Source organism: Panulirus ornatus, chromosome 62 (assembly GCF_036320965.1).
Source record: "Panulirus ornatus isolate Po-2019 chromosome 62, ASM3632096v1, whole genome shotgun sequence".
In the NCBI taxonomy this organism is placed as follows: Eukaryota; Metazoa; Arthropoda; class Malacostraca; order Decapoda; family Palinuridae; genus Panulirus; species Panulirus ornatus.
In genome coordinates, this window is record NC_092285.1 from 5,940,260 (window position 1) to 5,959,412 (window position 19,153).

General features: G+C 41.3%; 1 protein-coding gene across 1 annotated transcript; it reads left to right on the forward strand.

The window, feature by feature from the left end:
- Positions 1–47: 47 nt before the first annotated feature.
- On the forward strand, positions 48–16,431 carry LOC139745811 (uncharacterized). The gene is given in 3 exon segments (XM_071656389.1): positions 48–206; positions 8,582–11,248; positions 11,250–16,431. Coding segments are annotated over 2 exon segments (954 nt in total). The 5' UTR covers positions 48–206; positions 8,582–10,441; the 3' UTR covers positions 11,397–16,431.
- The last annotated feature ends 2,722 nt before the right edge of the window (positions 16,432–19,153 follow it).

Consider the following 19,153-nt stretch of genomic DNA (forward strand, 5'->3'; position numbering starts at 1 on the left):
CTGGCAACTCTGTGTTACTGTCCATCTACACCCGAGAGATGCTTCCCTCTGGCGACAGCGGCCGTTACTACCATCCCAGACGCCAGAGTCCATCAGTGACGCTATAGAAAATCCCCCTTTTAACCCCCTTGAATTGTGTGTACAGCTTTTTCACTGTCTTAGTTTGCGAGTGACACATAAGGACTCCAGCACTACTGAATGACCAGGTGAGGACCGAGATTTGTGGCTTAGAGGAGGAAATAACTCGGTGTCAACAATGTAGCATTCGTCAGGTCTGGCAAGAGAAGAGGAGAGTGTCGCTTAGTAACAGAATCGAACTGAAACAATAGTTTAGAGCAAACATGTGCAGAAATGGCTGGATGTACGTATAAAATGATAGTATGAGGCAATTTACTAACGACCTTGCAAGGTAACATAACGTTTGTTGTTTCAGTGGTTGAGAGAATTTGACCAAGGCATATGCAGAATGAAAATAGTACAGTGATATGAAGCCATTATATATATATATATATATATATATATATATATATATATATATATATATATATATATATATATATATATATATATATATCATATTCGCCATTTCCCGCGTTAGCGAGATAGCCTTAAGAACAGAGGACTGAGCTTAAGAGAGAAAATCCTCACTTGGCCCCCTTCTCTGTTCCTTCTTTGGAAAAGTAAAAGAAAGAAATGGCCATATTTGCTCATATCCAGTTGTACCCCCTATTTACAAGCCAAAGACCCATAGACCTTACTGTGGTTTGAATGTGACAGCTTCGTATGTACTAGTTCAGCTTCATCGACAGCGCGTCGTACCCTGTATACCACATTGCTCCAGATCACTCTATCCCTTTGCATGCCTCACATCCTGCCGCGTATGTTCAGGCACCGATCACTGTGTGCATCTTTCTTGCAAATCCTTCCATTTTATATATGTTCTTTTCCTTGTCCCCTCCATATCTGACATGTCGACCCTTTTAATCAATCTCTCCTCACTCATCCTCTCCTCATGTCTAAACCAATTCTGCACACCGTTTTTCAGCTCTCTCCTTACCAAGACACTTACATATCTCTCATCTTATCATTTCTTGTTCGAACAAACCTTCCCATATCACACGTTGTCGTGTAGCATTGACCATCAAAGCTACAGTCTCATCAAACACACCCGTCTTTGCCCACACAGAGGCCTCTCTTTCCACATGTACTCACACACATCGCGCCCAATACCTCAGCCCTCAGGTGAACAAATGGTAAAGTCATTGTGGGAGCCTTCTGCCCCTACAGCCCAGGCTGGGCCCAGGCTACTAAACTGGGTATCGTTGGTCATCCAATTTGTTAGAAGAATGTAGCCTTCAGGCCCATATAGTTTGAGAAGCCTAGTTAGCCTGGTACACTGTGTTAAATGAATACATGTCCTGAGTACTCTTAATAATCTTAGTGATGTTTCTAATGTTGGTAGGCAACGTGTCCTCGGCCCACGGGGTGTTGAAGCTGTTCTCTTTAGTTGTATAATCGCACCTTTTGCAAGTGGTATTTTACAGTCTTCCATGGGAGTAGTCTCAGTGATTTCAGCCGTTCCCATTAATTCATTTCCGTCGTGGTTTACTCCGGACGCTTTACATGGCTTGGTTCAGTCCATTGACAGCACGTTGATCCCCATATGCCACCTTGTTCTAATTCATTCTATCCCGTGCGCGCCTTCCACCCTCCCGCTTGTTTAGGCTCCGATCACAAAATTTGTTTCACTCCATCCTACTATCATCAGTTTGGTCTTTCCGTTCTCCCTGTTCCCTCCACTTCTGGCACATATATCTTCTATGTCAGTGTTGGATAACTCTAACATTCCTTCACCCCCTGATGCTCCTCTTGCTAATCCTATACCCCTCCCCATAATCTCTTTTCGGACTGTCCATAAAGCGCTTCTTTCTCTGGACACAAGCAAGGCTTATGGTCCTGATGGCATCCACCCCGTGTACTGAAAGAATGTGCCTCAGAACTTGCACCTGTGCAAGTAATGATTCAGACATTTTCACAGAAGAATCATGCACTCAAGAATGATCAATATATCTCTGAGTTGGTAAGCTTCCTGTAAATCCTGAAGGACAACTGATCAGATTCCTTAGTTATCAACACATCAAGAAAGGGCAAATTATCTTCTTTTTTCACATTCAGTCTTAAACATGATGGCGAGATGAATGTTATTTAATTAATTAAAGATGGCCATAAAGACCAAACATCATCAACATATCTAAATATTTTTGAATGATTACTGATTGTAATTTACACATCTATAAACATTTCTTCTTTTACTTAACACTTTAGTACCCTCTATAATCAACTATACTGTAGAAGTGGAAAATTATTGTATGTTACCATTTTTAGATTGCATGATCCATAGGGATAGAAGTATATTATAAGTTTAGCTTATACAGAAAGCTCACCAATGTTTGTTCATATATTCATTATTACTTTGCTCAACATGACAGAGTTTAGTTGTCATCATTACAATCAATGTTCCTTAGGGCATTACGTATTTGCAGTCCGGAATTTATTGATGATGTGTTTGAGAAGATATATTCTATTGAATCCATGCTAGAGTAATCTAGATCTTTCATTAATAAATCCCTGAAGTTGGCTTAGAAATAACTTTACAGTTTTTAGTTCACTCTTTTAGAGATAATTTTACATTACTTCCCTGGTTGCTTAAACCCTTTAATGTAAATGTAGCCTTCAGCAGTAACTAGACTACAACATAAAGAATATCGTAATCAAAAACAGAAAAAAAAAAATGTTTGTATTTACGGAATACCTTGTAAAAATTGTAATATTTTATGTTGGGCAAAATGGTAAGGATCTTTATATTAGACTTAACTAACAAGAATCGAATGCTTTGTTTAATTATGGTAAGAAGTTATGACCATTGTATTGGCTAGAGTTTACGCCGATGCAATTATTAACTGTAACTCCATTACCACGTGAGATATTGAATCTTCTATTATTAAATACGCAAAGAATTGTGACATTGATATTAGTGAAGATCTGGATAGTTTTGTTGAAGGCAAAATTTTTAAATTGTTACCGTATTTGTATACACATTAAAAATCTGACAGGCATGATGCCAGACCCGAACACCACAGACCCGAACACCACCATCTGGTAACGCTTGTTTACCAATGACATCTTAGCTACGTCTCTTCCTTGTATATCACCTGAGTGTTCGTCTTCTGTCTCATTCTTGTACCTTTCCTGATGATGTGATCATTACACGAAAATGCACTTGGAAACGTATGTTTCATTTTCCTAGTGGTTTTATGCATATAGTAGATCACGTGCACCACTGTGACCTCATGCAATATATATATATATATATATATATATATATATATATATATATATATATATATATATATCCGAAAGCAAGAATGGCTATGTTTGAAGGAATAGTGGTTCCAACAATGTTGTATGGTTGCGAGGCGTGGCCTATGGATAGAGTTGTGCGCAGGAGGGTGTATGTGCTGGAAATGAGATGTTTGAGGACAATGTGTGGTGTGAGGTGGTTTGATCGAGTAAGTAATGTAAGGGTAAGAGAGATGTGTGGAATAAAGAGAGCGTGGTTGAGAGAGCAGAAGAGGGTGTTTTGAAATGGTTTGGGCACATGGAGAGAATGAGTGAGGAAAGATTGACCAAGAGGATATATGTGTCGGAGGTGGAGGGAACGAGGAGAAGTGGGAGACCAAATTGGAGGTGGAAAGATGGAGTGAAAAAGATTTTGAGTGATCGGGGCCTGAACATGCAGGAGAGTGAAAGGCGGGCAAGGAATAGAGTGAATTGGATCGATGTGGTATACCGGGGTCGACGTGCTGTCAGTGGATTGAATCAGGGCATGTGAAGCGTCTGGGGTAAACCATGGAAAGTTGTGTGGGGCCTGGATGTGGAAAGGGAGCTGTGGTTTCGGGCATTATTGCATGACAGCTAGAGACTGAGTGTGAACGAATGGGGCTTTTGTTGTCTTTTCCTAGCGCTACCTCACACACATGAGGGGGAGGGGGATGTTATTCCATGTGTGGCGAGGTGGCGATGGGAATGAATAAAGGCAGACAGTGTGAATTGTGTGCATGTGTATATATGTATGTGTCTGTGTGTGTATATATATATATATGTGTGTACAGTGAGATGTATGGGTATGTATATTTGCGTGTGTGGACGTGTATGTATATACATGCGTATGGGGGTGGGTTGGGCCATTTCTTTCGTCTGTTTCCTTGCGCTACCTCGCAAACGCGGGAGACAGCGACAAAGCAAAATAAAAAAAGATGTTTATATATATATATATATATATATATATATATATATATATATATATATATATATATATATATATATATATATGTGTGTGTGTGTGTGTGTGTGTGTGTGTGTGTGTGTGTACGTGTAGGAAGAGAGGAAAGTGATTGGTTCTCAGTGAATGTAGGTTTGCGGCAGGGGTGTGTGATGTCTCCATGGTTGTTTAATTTGTTTATGGGTGGGGTTGTTAGGGAGGTGAATGCAAGAGTTTTGGAAAGAGGGGCAAGAATGAAGTCTGTTGTGGATGTGAGAGCTTGGGAAGTGAGTCAGTTGTTGTTCGCTGATGATACAGCGCTGGTGGCTGATTCATGTGAGAAACTGCAGAAGGTGGTGACTGAGTTTGGTAAAGTGTGTGAAAGAAGAAAGTTAAGAGTAAATGTGAATAAGAGCAAGGTTATTAGGTACAGTAGGGTTGAGGGTCAAGTCAATTGGGAGGTAAGTTTGAATGGAGAAAAACTGGAGGAAGTAAAGTGTTTTAGTCTGTCCTTAAGTTCGTCCTTGGCTGAGTCTTCTTGCTTTGTCCCTCATACTTGTTCTCCGTTTCCCGAGGTAGCGCCAGGAACAGACAAAGACAGGCCCGATAGACGCCCAGATCCACTCTTTTAGAAGACCATATTTCCTGGTTCAGCCCACTGATTGCACGTCACATCGCTCTAATGCTCACTATCCTAAGCACGCCTCTCACCCTCCTTATGTTCAGGCCCTAGTAGCTCAGATCCTACTATACTTCATCCTTCTGTGTCTTTGGCAGCCTCTCTTCACTCATCCTCTCCAAATGACGAAACCATCGGAAAAAAAAAGAAAAATCTTTTCACTTCTCTCAGTAACACTCAGTATACTACCACACTTCTCTCTTACATCATCATTTCCCAACATGATTAATCCTCCTCATGCCATGATGTTCTCAGGTATTTCATTTCCAACCCGTACACGCTCTTCGGTTCTTGATGTCTTTAGGGGCGCGTGGCTCGTAACCATACATTACCTTTGTCACTACTGTACTGCAAAAGATATCCACCTTTACCTTCACCTCTCATCCTACACACTTCTCAAATCATCCAGTATCCTTGCCTCCCCTCACCCACCCTATGATTCACCTCAGCCCCGATGATTCCAGCTACTGCCGTGTTCACTCTCATGTAACTAAAACATTGCAATTCCTTCACGTTAGGTTAGATTGGAGGCTCCAGTCACGTACAAAAGTCCACATCAGTTCCGGACCTTAATTGAAATATAGAGAGAATTATGAAAAGGAGAAAGAAGAGACAAGGTAAAGTGTTTACGAATTTTTGAGGAAGTAAAAAACGTCTTTTAAAACTTGCCAGGTCATAGTTGTTGGGAAAGACATGAGAAGTTACGGAGTTCCAGAGCTTCGAGATGTAGGGAAAGATATATTTATCAAAACGGCCCACATTGGAATTGCCAATGGCCACGCAGTCGGTAATCATGTGACGCAGCAGCTTGCTGAGTATTGAGTGGTCTAGCTTGTGGTGTGGGCACACAAGCAGCCAGCTCTCTCTGCTCAAACTGACTCAAACCAATCTGTGTCTCCTCCCCGTAAGCGCCTCATAATCTTTTATTCACTCTCAACCTTCTCCCTTCACAAACACTTGAACTCGGACACTCAACTTCTGCAGTATATCACACAAGTCAGAGACGATAGACGTGTCATCCGGAGTAATAAATAACTCATCTTTCAGGACCGCACCACCCACAGTATACTGTAGACCCAACACTCTTTCCAAGGGCATCATATTCAACTCCCTCACCACCCTTGACGCACCCAACTTCCCCTGGATCCACTCAGCCTCCTCCCTTCCTACTCGCACACACGCCTTACTTTTTCGATAAAAGCCCCTCATTGCTTCCTGCGTTAAATTTATTGAAATTTGAAGATAATCTTTTCACTTTGCACTGATTTCATTTGGATTCATCACAAACTCATCACTCTTATTAAATGAATCGTCACTCACATTATGATTTTCTTAAACTTCTTGATATCGTATATATGATCTTATGTTTCATTTCGTCTTCTAGTGCTCCTACAAGCTCAGCAGTCTTGTTCAACTTATGTCTCAACATCTTCCAAGCACTTTGCAGACTCTTAATATCTGGAAATTTAGTTCTATTCATTTGTTTATTTATTAATTCATTTCTAAGAGTAGGGAAAGAAACAGTTATCAAAACGGCCCACCCTTGAGTTGTCTACGGCACATCTTTCAGAATTCGTCTCCAATCAGCCATGAGCATATGGGCAGTGGCGAGATACCTCTCGTTGAATCATCAAGCTCCGTCTCATCCTTGTGTATCTCCTCTTAGTCCTGGAAGCGTATAATGCTATGGTTCAAACCATCTCTGAAAGAGGGGACCATTCTAAATGTCCCCAGCGATGATTTCCACGTTATGTACGGATCATATCCTCAACATTAGATAAGCAGTAGCATAGAAGAAGACTTTTTTTTCTACTCCATCAACATCGCAGGATGAAGAGGACACAATACTTTAGATCACCAAGATGAAATGAAAGGCTAAAGATAAGAAGCTTTAAGTCAGAGAAGCCTCGAGCAGTGCTCTGTCAAATACTATAGAGATTATGAAAGCCATGACATCTCTGTAAAAGGGGTTCTAAACTCTTTCCAATTAACATCCTTATTATTTTCTCACTTGGAAAGTCTCATTCAAATCATTCAGTTGGAACTGAATTCCCTTCTTGTAGGATCGTCTATACGGCTCCTGCCATGCGAGGTCTATTGCTGATCTTTTCTTCCATGTGAAGCGCCTCTGATCCTCTCTCTTAGAGATTCAAGGCAATTCTTTCGTCATGGGTTTCAACATCTGAGTATGTGACAGAGCGGCGTAGTGCTTAGGGTTCCTGTTTGTGATGCACTCACAGGTCGCTCAGGGTCGATCGCATAGGTTCCAATCCTGGTCTGCAGTCAACCCAGCCATTCATCCACCCTTAGGAGTTGGTGGATAAATGGGTACCTGGCTCAAGCTAGGGGTTATCTATCTATCTATCTATCTGTCTATCTATCTATCTATCTATCTATCTATCTATCTATCTGTCTATCTATCTATCTATCTTTCTATCTATCTATCTATCTATCTGTCTTTCTGTCTGTCTGTCTGTCTCTCTCTCTCTCTCTCTCTCTCTCTCTCTCTCTCTCTCTCTCTCTCTCTCTCTCTCTCTCTCTCTCTCTCTCTCTCTCTCTCTCTCTATATATATATATATATATATATATATATCTTTTTTTTCTTTCAAACTATTCGCCATTTCCCGCATTAGCAAGGTAGCGTTAAGAAGAGAGGACTGGGCCTCTGAGGGAATATCTTCACCTGGCCCCCTTCTCTGTTCCTTCTCTTGGAATACTAAAAAAAAAAAACAAGAGGGGAGGATTTCCAGCCCCCCGCTCCCTCCCCTTTTAGTCGCCTTCTACGACATGCAGGGAATACGTAGGAAGTATTCTTTCTCCCCTATCCCCAGGGATAATCGCTATAGGTACAGTATATATTTTCTACATTAATCTGGTGGTATCCACTATATATATATATATATATATATATATATATATATATATATATATATATATATATATATATATATATAAGATGGCCTTGATTAGGGCCTTAGCTGCCCTGTCGTATCAGCCAACATAAAACGAAAACAAAGCTTTCCTGACTTAGCTTCTTTAGCTTTTCGTTTGATCTCGATTCTCTATAGTGTCCTCTCCAGCCCCTGGGGTTAATGAAGTGACCTTTCACTCTATATCACATAGATATTGGTGTCCCTCAGGGCTGCTGTCCCACTGCTCATGTACTGCTCGGGGTATAATCCATACTTAACCTCGACGTCATTACTGAAGATGTTAAGAAGGTTCTCCCCTCTTCAGAGATGGGTTGAACCAAGGCATCATATGCTTCCAGGACAAAGAGGAAAGTACACACACAAGGAAGAGGCGCACCTTTGAAGAATCATAAAGGTACACTCGCCCCGTCTCACATGCTGGGTGAAGACGGATTCTGAAAGACTTGCTTGCAGCTCAACTGAGTGTAGGATCTGTCCATAACCTGGACATCAGACCTTTATCTGTCCTTAGCTTTCTCTGGTGTTTGGGCTTATCTTGGTACATCATAGGCATTTCGTATGAAAGTCTTGTCTTGACCTACCGGCAGACCTTTGATACGTTATCTTTAACATACTGATGTTAATCTTCACATCTTTTATCATTGACAGTTCCTGGCTTACCTGGCAAGAAGATAATGTGCGTCTCAAGGTCTTCCTGTTAGTGAGGCGACCACAAGAACGAAAATGATAGCTATCGCAGACGCGAGATGAGCCTTACAGGAACACACAAGTACAAAATTAATTAAGATTTGGAACTATAACAACAGTAGACGCAGCTGTAACAACAGTAGACGCAGCTGTAACAACAGTAGACGCAGCTGTGACAACAGGAGACCATCCAGTAACAACAGTAGACGCAGCTGTAACAACAGTAGACGCAGCTGTGACAACAGGAGACCATCCAGTAACAACAGTAGACGCAGCTGTAACAACAGTAGACGCAGCTGTGACAACAGGAGACCATCCAGTAACAACAGTAGACCCAACAGCAACAACAGTAGACTCAGCTGAAGAACTAGCAACGGTGAGCGTATATGAGGCAGCGTGGACAGCATCAGTAACAACAGTAATGTGACGCTGGCACACGGGTGACGCTGGCACACGGGTGACGCTGGCACACGGGTGACGCATCAGTGACGAGGTAGAGAGCTAAGCAACATGAGTTGGAACTTATAGAAAGCAAAGGAACATGGAGGACTTAATGGAGACGAATATACATTATTATATCTTAATAACAAGGTTGAAATATTACAGTCAGTGTGTATAGGTTATTTGACATAGCTCGTCCAGAAATAACTCCATCAAATGTCCTAAAGAGGAGAATCTTGGATGTAAATACTTATCCCTTAAAGAAAACTTTAAGAAACTCTTCTGAGATGGTTCAGTCCTTAATGCTGGAATGAACCCTTCAATGTATGGGTCCGTTACTGTCGACAATATTGAGAGAAGACATTAGCAGAAGACCTGAAGCAAAGTAGAAGACATGAAATATAGCAGAAAACCTGAGTCATAGAAGTAGACTTGAAGCTTAAGTATGACTAGTCAGAACATGAACCGGTGTTGATACAAACCAGAGACGACTGTCTGCTTGTGATTGGATGGAGGGAGTGATGAGCCACTGTATATAGGAGGTAGGAAAAGTCTGATTTCATCTGCTTTTGTTTGTGCCAGGTCTGGGTTTTGAAGTATACTTGTCACTGCTGATGGTCCAGGGTGACCTGGATAGATGATGGTCCTGGGTGACCTGGGTAGATGATGGTCCTAGGTGACCTGGGTAGGCTTGATCTCAAAGGCAATGCATCCATCTCCGGCAAGCTTTGATGGTATCCGAATTCATCTGGTCTTTGACCTGGATTCAGACAGCTTCACTTCACCATAGCCAATCCAGGGTTAGACAGAGTCCAGGAGGTTGAACGTTTTTGAGTACACATAACAGCCAGGTCATTTGCGTCATGGGAGAAAAAGATTCGTATGTAGACGCTGTTAAGTAATCTTATGATGAAAAGTCACATGATCACACACACAGGTGAGAAGCCTTTCAAGTGTTCACAGAGCCAGGAAAGCTTCACCCAATTTCCTTGTCTTGGAAGGCACATTGAAGATCACATAAGAAATAAGTCATATGAATGTTCAAAGTGCCAGAAGGTTTTCCCCCTGGCTGGTGATGTAGTGCACCATATGACTACACACACTAGAGAAAAGCCATGTATATCTTCACGAGTTACACACACTAGAGAAAAGCCATATATATCTTCACGAATTGAGAAGACCTTCTCCCAGACTTGTACTTTACTAAATCACATGAGTTATAATCCAGAAGCAAGACTTTATAAATGTCCTCACTGCCGTAAGACCTTCTTGATGGAGAGTCATTTGGTGGAGCATATGAACATTCACACGAGAGAGAAGCCCTATGAGTGTTCACACTGCCAAAGGTCTTTCTCCCAGAAGAGCAATTTGGTGACCCACATGGCTCTTCATACGGGAGAAAGGCCCTATGAATGTTCAGAGTGCCAGGTGTCTTTCTCCCGGCGGAGTAATTTAGTGCAGCACATGACTGTCCACTCGGGTGAAAAACCATATAAATGTTCTCAATGCCAAAAGTCCTTTTCACGGAGGAGCTATCTAGCGAGGCACATGAATATCCACACTGAAGAGAAGCTGTTTGAGTGTTCACATTGCCAAAAGACCTTCTCCCACAGGAGTAGTTTAGTGAAGCACATGACGGTTCATACAGGTGAGAAGCCTTATGAGTGTTCACATTGTCTCAAGTCCTTCTCACGCAGGTATTATTTAATGGAACACATGAATATTCATAAAGAGGAGAAGCCATTTGAATGTTCGCACTGCCAAAAGACCTTCTCCCAAAGGAGTACTTTGGTGAAACACATGACTATTCATACGGGCGAGAAGCCATACGAATGTTCTTACTGTCAAAAGTCTTTCTCACAGAAGAGTAACTTGGTGACACACATGACCATTCACACAGGAGAAAAACCATATGAATGTTCAGAATGTCAAAAAAACTTCTCCCAGTGGAGTAATTTAATGCGGCATATGACTGTTCATTCAGGTATAAAGGCGTATGAATGTTCCCATTGCCAAAAATCCTTCTCACAGAAGAGTTATTTGGTGGAACACATGACTCTTCACACAGGGGACAAGCCATTTGAATGTTCACATTGTCAAAAAGCCTTTTCCCACAGGAGTAGTTTGATGAATCACATAACTCTTCATACAGGTGAGAGGCCATATGAGTGTGCAGGGCTGCCATAAGACTTTTACCAAGAGGAGTCTCTTAGTGCGGCATATGAATGTTCATACCGGAGAGAAGCCATATAAATGTTCCCAATGCCAAAAATCCTTCTCGCAGAAGATTACTTTAGAAAGGCACAGGATTATCCATACATCAGTAATGCCATAATGAATGTACGTTACATCAAGAGAGGTATTTCTTAAAATGTTTAGTGAGTTGTCTGAACATTCATAAAGTACACTCTTCTCCTAGAGGAATGTTCATTCAAGGAAGGAGCAATGTGACTGTTCAACAGAGCTCAGAACCCTTCTTCAGAGGGGAGACTTGAGTACATTCACACAAGTGAGAAGCTATACGGATATTCACGTCACCTGATGATCTCTTCATGGTTAATGAAGCCCTCGCTTCGTCATACTATACTAGAGAACCTTCTGATCTGATCACATTCACACAGGTGAGAGGCTACACGGATATTCACGGCACCCAAAGACATTCTTGTGTTCACATGGACGAAAGGCTTGCCAGAGGTTGCTGCTTGGTGCAGCACCTGAAAATTCATACAGGAGAGAAGCTGTTTTCTCCTGTCGACGCCCAATCAAGACTCACCCTGCAAGGGTGGTCATATACTGTCACACTTTCCGCCACGTTGAACGTCAGCTTGACGGGGCGATGTCTCCTTCCAGCAAATATCCAAGTGCGTCCCGAGGGAAAGAAAATCAGTAACGATGTAAACTCTGTGATCTGCAAGACGGACGGAGGGATGAACGATTCTCCCTCAGCTGTCTATAAAGGCCCATGGAAGCGACAGTGAGAGTATAGTTGAAGAATGTGGACCTTTTGATGTTGACCTGTTGTATATATGGATATAGACCTCCGTAGTGTAACGGTTAGCGATGCTGACTGTGAAGCAATCACGGGACACCAGGGGTCGAACGCATAGGTTCCAGTCCCGGCACTCGAACCAAAGTCAACCCTGTTGTTCATTCCCCTCAACCACATGGTTCAGGTTAGGATATATATATATATTATTTATTTATTATACTTTGTCGCTGTCTCCCACGTTAGCGAGGTAGCGCAAGGAAACAGACGAAAGAATGACCTAACCCACCCACATACACATATATATACAGAACGTCCAAACATGTACATATACACACCTTTAAATTTCAACGTATACATACATATACATGCACAGACATATACATATATACACATGTACATATTCATACTTGCTCCCTTTCCACATCCAGGCCCCATGGTTTACCCCAGATGCTTCACATGCCCTGGTTCAATCCATTGACAGCACGTCGACCCCGATATACCACATCATTCCAATTCACTCTATTCCTTGCACACCTTTCACCTTCTGCATGTTTAGGTCCCAATCGCTCAAAACCTTTTTCACTCCATCCTTCCATCTCCAATTTGGTCCCCCACTTCTCGTTCCCTCCACCTCTGACACATATATCCTCTCTGTCAATCTTTCCTTACTCATTCTCTCCATGTGACCAAACCATTTCAATACACCCTCATCTGCTCTCCCAACCACACTCTTTTTATTAACACACGCCTCTCTTACCCTTTCACTTCTTACTCGCTCGAATCAGCAACCAGTGCTGTATCATCAGCGAACAACTGACTCACTTCTCATGCCCTCTCATCCACAACAGACTGCATACTCGTCCCTCTCTCCAAAACTCTTGCATTTGCCTCTAAACACCCCATCCATAAACAAATTAAACAACCACGGGGACATCACGCACCCCTGTCCGCAAACCGACCTTCTTTGGGAACCAATCACTTTCCTCTCTTCCTACTCGCACACATGCCTTACATCCTTGATAAAACCTTTCACTGCTTCTAGCATCTTACCTCCCACACCATATATTCTTAATACCTTCCACAGAGCATCTCTGTCAATTCTATCATATGCCTTCTCTAGATCCATAAATGCTACATACAAATTCATCTTTTTTTCTAAGTATTTCTCACATACATTCTTCAAAGCAAGCTCTTGATCCAGACATCCTCTACCACTTCTGAAACCACATTGCTCTTCCCCAATCTGATACTCTGTACATGCCTTCACCCTCTCAGTCAATACCCTCCTATACAATTTCCCAGGAATACTTAAACTTATACCTCTGAAGTTTGAACACTCACTTTTATTCCCTTTGTCTTTGTACAATGGCACTATGCACGCATTCCGCCAATCCTCAGGCACTTTACCATAATCCATACAAACGGTGAATATCCTTACGAACCAATCAACAACACAACGCTCCCTTTCTTATTAAATTCAACTGCAATACCATCCATACCCGCCGCCTTGCAGGATTTCATCTTCCGGAAAGCTTTCACTAAGTCTTTCTTAACTAGACCATTCTCCCTGATCCTCTCACTTCGTACACCAACCTGACTTAAACACCCTTCAACTTCCACACTATCATCAAACACATTCAACAGACCTTCAAAATACTCACTCCATTTCTTCACTTGATCACCACCTGCTATCACTACCCATTGTCCTTCCCAAACATCTTTTTATTCTCCCTAAAGTTTAATGATACTCTAACCCCAACTCTCATTCGCCCTCTTTTTCAACCCTTGCACCTTCCTCTTGACCTGCCGCTTTTTTTTTTATACATCTCCCAGTCACTTTCACTCCTTCCTTGTAAGTATCATCGAAGCTTCTCTCTTTTCTCTTTCACTAACAACTTCAGTTCTTCATTCCGCCACTCACTACCCTTTATAATCTGCCCAGCTCCCACCTTTCTCATGGCACATTCATCTTTTGCACATGCCATCACTGCTTCTCTAAATACATCCGATTCCTCACCCACTCCCCTCACGTCATTTGCTCTTACCTTTTGCCATTCTACTCTCAATCTCTCCTGGTACTTCCTCACACACGTCTCCTTTCCTAGCTCTACACTTTCTTTTCCCCAACATTTTCTCTCCTTTTTTGGAAACCTCTACAAATCTTTATGCTCTCCTCCACAAGGCAGTGATGAGACATCCTACCAGCTGCCCCTCACAGAATATTAACATTTAAAAGTCTCTCTTTTACACGCCTATCAATTAACATGTAATATAATAATGCCCTTTGACCATCTCTCCTATTCACACACGTATATTTATGTATATCTCTCTTTTTAAACCAGGTATTCCCAATCACTAGTCTTTTTTCAGCACACAGATCCTCAAGCTCTTCACCATTTCCATTTACAACACTGAACACCCCATGTACACCAGCAATACCCTCAACTGCCACATTACTCACCCTTGCATTTAGATCACCCATAACTAATACCTGGTCCCGTGTACCAGAGCTGCTAACACACTCACTCAGCTGCTCCCAAAACACTTGCCTCTCATGATCTTTCTTCTCATGCCCAGATGCATAGGCACCAATAATCACCCATCTCTCTCCATCCACTTTCAGTTGTACCCACATCAATCTAGAGCTTACTTTCTTACACTCTATCACATACTCCCACAACTCCTACTCACCAACCCCTGACTTTACTCCCAAGACTTTTCCAAACCATTCTTCCCCTTTACCCTTGAGCTTCGTTTCACTCAGAGCCAAAACATCCAGGTTCCTCTCCTCAAACATACTACCTATCTCTCCTTTTTTCTCATCTTGGTTATATCCACACACATTTAGACATCCCAATCTAAGCCTTAGAGGAGGATGAGCACTCCCTGCTTAATTCCTTCTTTATATATATATATATATATATATATATATATATATATATATATATATATATATATATATATATATATATATATATATATATATATATACACACATACACACACACATATATATATATGTGTGTGTGTGTGTGTGTGTGTGTGTGTGTGTGTGTGTATGAGTGGGTGGATGGGCCAATGCTTCTTCGTCTGTTTCCTGGCGCTACCTCGCTAACGCGGGAGACAGCGACAAAGTATAATAATAATGCAAAAAAAAAGAATATATATATATATATATATATATATATATATATATATATATATATATATATATATATATATATATATATGAGTGAGGAAAGAGTGACAAAGAAGATATATGTGTCAGAGGTGAAGGGAGCGAGAAGTGGGAGACCAAGATTTTGAGCGATCGGGGCCTGAACATGCAGGAGGGTGAAAGGCGTCCAAGGAATAGAGTGAATTGGAACGATGTGGTATATCGGAGTCGACGTGCTGTCAATGGAGTGAATCAGGGCATTATACATGACAGCTAGAGACTGAGTGTGAACGAATGAGGCGTTTGTTGTCTTTTCCTAGCGGTACCTCGCGCGCATGCGGGGAGAGGGGGTTGTCATTTCATGTGTGGCGAGGTGGCGATGGGAATGAATAAAAGGCAGACAGTATGAATTATGTACATGTGTATATATGTATATGTCTGTGTATGTATATGTAAGTATACGTTGAAATGTATAGGTATGTATATGTGCGTGTGTGGACGTGTATATATATGTAACTGTGTATGTGGGTGGGTTGGGCCATTCTTTCGTCTGTTTCCTTCCGCTACCTCGCTAACGCGGGAGACAGCGACAAAGTATAATGATAATGAATATATATATATATATATATATTTTTTTTTTTCATACTATTCGCCATTTCCCGCGATAGCGAGGTAGCGTTAAGAACAGAGGACTGGGCCTTTGAGGGAATACCCTCACCTGGCCCCCTTCTCTGTTCCTTCTTTTGGAAAAAAAAAAAAAAAAAAAAATATATATATATATATATATATATATATATATATATATATATATATATTGACAATGAATCTCCGAACAAAATTACATTATGTTTAATGTATTCATAAGACAACTGTGTCAGATCCTTCCACTTTTTTAGAATGGTTATCGTGTTTTTTGTGTGATATGTATTTATATTTTCATATATTAGCTCAACTGAGGTGATCAGTGATCAGGAAGCAACGAATGGAAGAACTAAGGTAAATCATGAACTGGTTTTTATAAACACTTGTCATCTGGTGATGGATGGAGTAAATGTGATATTTGGTACGGATGCATTTCTTTGCATTTGATTATCAAGATTTACTTGAGAATAATGTTTATATTTCATGCCCTTGGATGTATGTTATTCTTTCCATCAGTAACTGTTTTTTTTTTTATACTGTGAACCTTTGAATGTGTTTTGGAAATAAAGGCAAAACTTCTTCCTCCATGTTTGAGTTGTGTGTGTTTTGATTTATTTCCTTCCGTGGCGTCGGTCCACAGTCAACCTAGCAATTCACCCATCCCTCAGAGCTTGGTCAGTTTTTTATTTCAATTTTCCAAAAGAAGAAACAGAGAAGGGGGCCAGGTGAGGATATTCCCTCAGAGTCCCAGTCCTCTGTTCTTAACGCTACCTTGTTAATGCGGGAAATGGCGAATAGTTTGATAGAAAAAGATATATATATATATATATATCTCGTACAAACCTCCAACAGCCAGGATCGAACCCGGGACCCCTGTGCAAGAGACAGGCATGCTAACCGCTAGGCTATGGGACTGTATAATATGAATCAACTATTCGAAATACTAAGTACCCTAATACCCTTCGTCTCACAATGGTGAGCAACGGGGTCTATATTGGTTATTTCCGAACACACGCACATAGCCAGCTGATAGCTTTCAATAAAGTGTCAGCAAACTTGAAACTTCAAAAGATAACAAAAAACATTTTATTTCATGCTGTTTGGAGCGAAAAATGTTTTTAACCTTTTGGCCTATTTTTGACCCATGACACCAGAACCATGTACGTAGTACATGACCTACATATGTTATGCTTCAAGTTTGTGGTTAAAATCTATTTAATAAACTCGTAGGGCTTTGGAAGTAGCTGACCTTATTTGACATCTGAATAACCTTTTGACCTAGAGGTTATTTAATGCAGGAACCATTAATACTTTGTTTAAAGTTTCAATTAAAATCCCTATGTTCCAAATTCTTAACCTTATACTTAGTTTTCTCATTGTAATAGGATATCATCAGCATATATTATGACCTGAGTATCACTCAGGTCGAGCTGTTATGTTCATCAGTAGATCAAAAAGAACAGGGCTAAGAACACCTCCCTGTGGAGTTCCCAACTCCATGTCTCTTCTGAAACCAAACTTCAGCCTTTCTGTTACTTAAATAATCGTCAATCCATTTCAGCAACTTCACGGAAACATATAAAGTTAATAAGTTCTTCAAGTAAAACTTCTTTATTTGCTCTGCCAAATGCCTCTTTTTAAATCGACAAATGGTCTACATGTAGCCTCGCCATTACTCAAACTCTTCATGACACAATCAACGGTGCTTCTCCCTCCTATAAACCCATGTAGATTGGACGATAAAATATTTTCATCTTTACACAATAACTTGTTCAATAGCAACAACTTGTTCAATATCATTCTCTTCATCATTTTGCTAAAACAGGAGTTTAAGGATACTGGTCGACTATCTCCATTACATTTAGCTATTGGTGTGATTACTGCTTTTCAATACACGAGTGGAATACAACCTTTATTGTATAACATACTCAGTAAGTCAGGAAGGGTTCCCTCCCTCCCTAATGCAAGCTATACAGTTAATAATCTCATATGTTACTCCATCCTCCCCTGATGCAGTAGATTTCCCCTTCTTGATCGCATACAATAATTCGCCTCTCGTTATTGGCTCACATGTATCATCATCCTCCAGCGTACACTAACTTAGTACTAGTTCCCTCCTAAACCTAATTTTACTTTGTCATGATCCCTGCACTATACAGGTGGTAACTCTGCAAAACTGGCCGCGTCAACTCATTAATGAATAAGTTGACTGAGCCTGGCTTGTGGAACAGCGTTGGTTCCAACATCTTGCTTCTAACATCTCGTATTTTATTTACTTCCCTCCAGATGTCACTCAAGCTCTCATGTTTACCAATCCTCCATAAAAATTCCCTCCATTACTAATTCCTTGCTTTACCTCAGTGCACATTATAGCAGTCTCTTCCATTGCTTCATTAATTTCATTATCATGAGAACAACCAGTAATGTATGGTGACTGTCGTCTACAGTGACGGAGCCACCTGTATGTTGTACCAGACAACCAGTAATGTATGATGACTGACGTCTACAGTGACGGTGCCACCTGTATGTTGTACCAGACAACCAGTAATGTATGATGACTGACGTCTACAGTGACGGAGCCACCTGTATGTTGTACCAGACAACCAGTAATGTATGATGACTGACGTCTACAGTGACGGAGCCACCTGTATGTTGTACCAGACAACCAGTAATGTATGATGACTGACGTCTACAGTGACGGTGCCACCTGTATGTTGTACCAGACAACCAGTAATGTATGATGACTGACGTCTACAGTGACGGAGCCACCTGTATGTTGTACCAGACAACCAGTAATGTATGATGACTGACGTCTACAGTGACGGAGCCACCTGTATGTTGTACCAGACAACCAGTAATGTATGATGACTGACGTCTACAGTGACGGAGCCACCTGTATGTTGTACCAGACAACCAGTAATGTATGATGACTGTCGTCTACAGTGACGGAGCCACCTGTATGTTGTACCAGACAACCAGTAATGTATGATGACTGACGTCTACAGTGACGGAGCCACCTGTATGTTGTACCAGACAACCAGTAATGTATGATGACTGACGTCTACAGTGACGGAGCCACCTGTATGTTGTACCAGACAACCAGTAATGTATGATGACTGACGTCTACAGTGACGGAGCCACCTGTATGTTGTACCAGACAACCAGTAATGTATGATGACTGACGTCTACAGTGACGGTGCCACCTGTATGTTGTACCAGACAACCAGTAATGTATGATGACTGACGTCTACAGTGACGGAGCCACCTGTATGTTGTACCAGACAACCAGTAATGTATGATGACT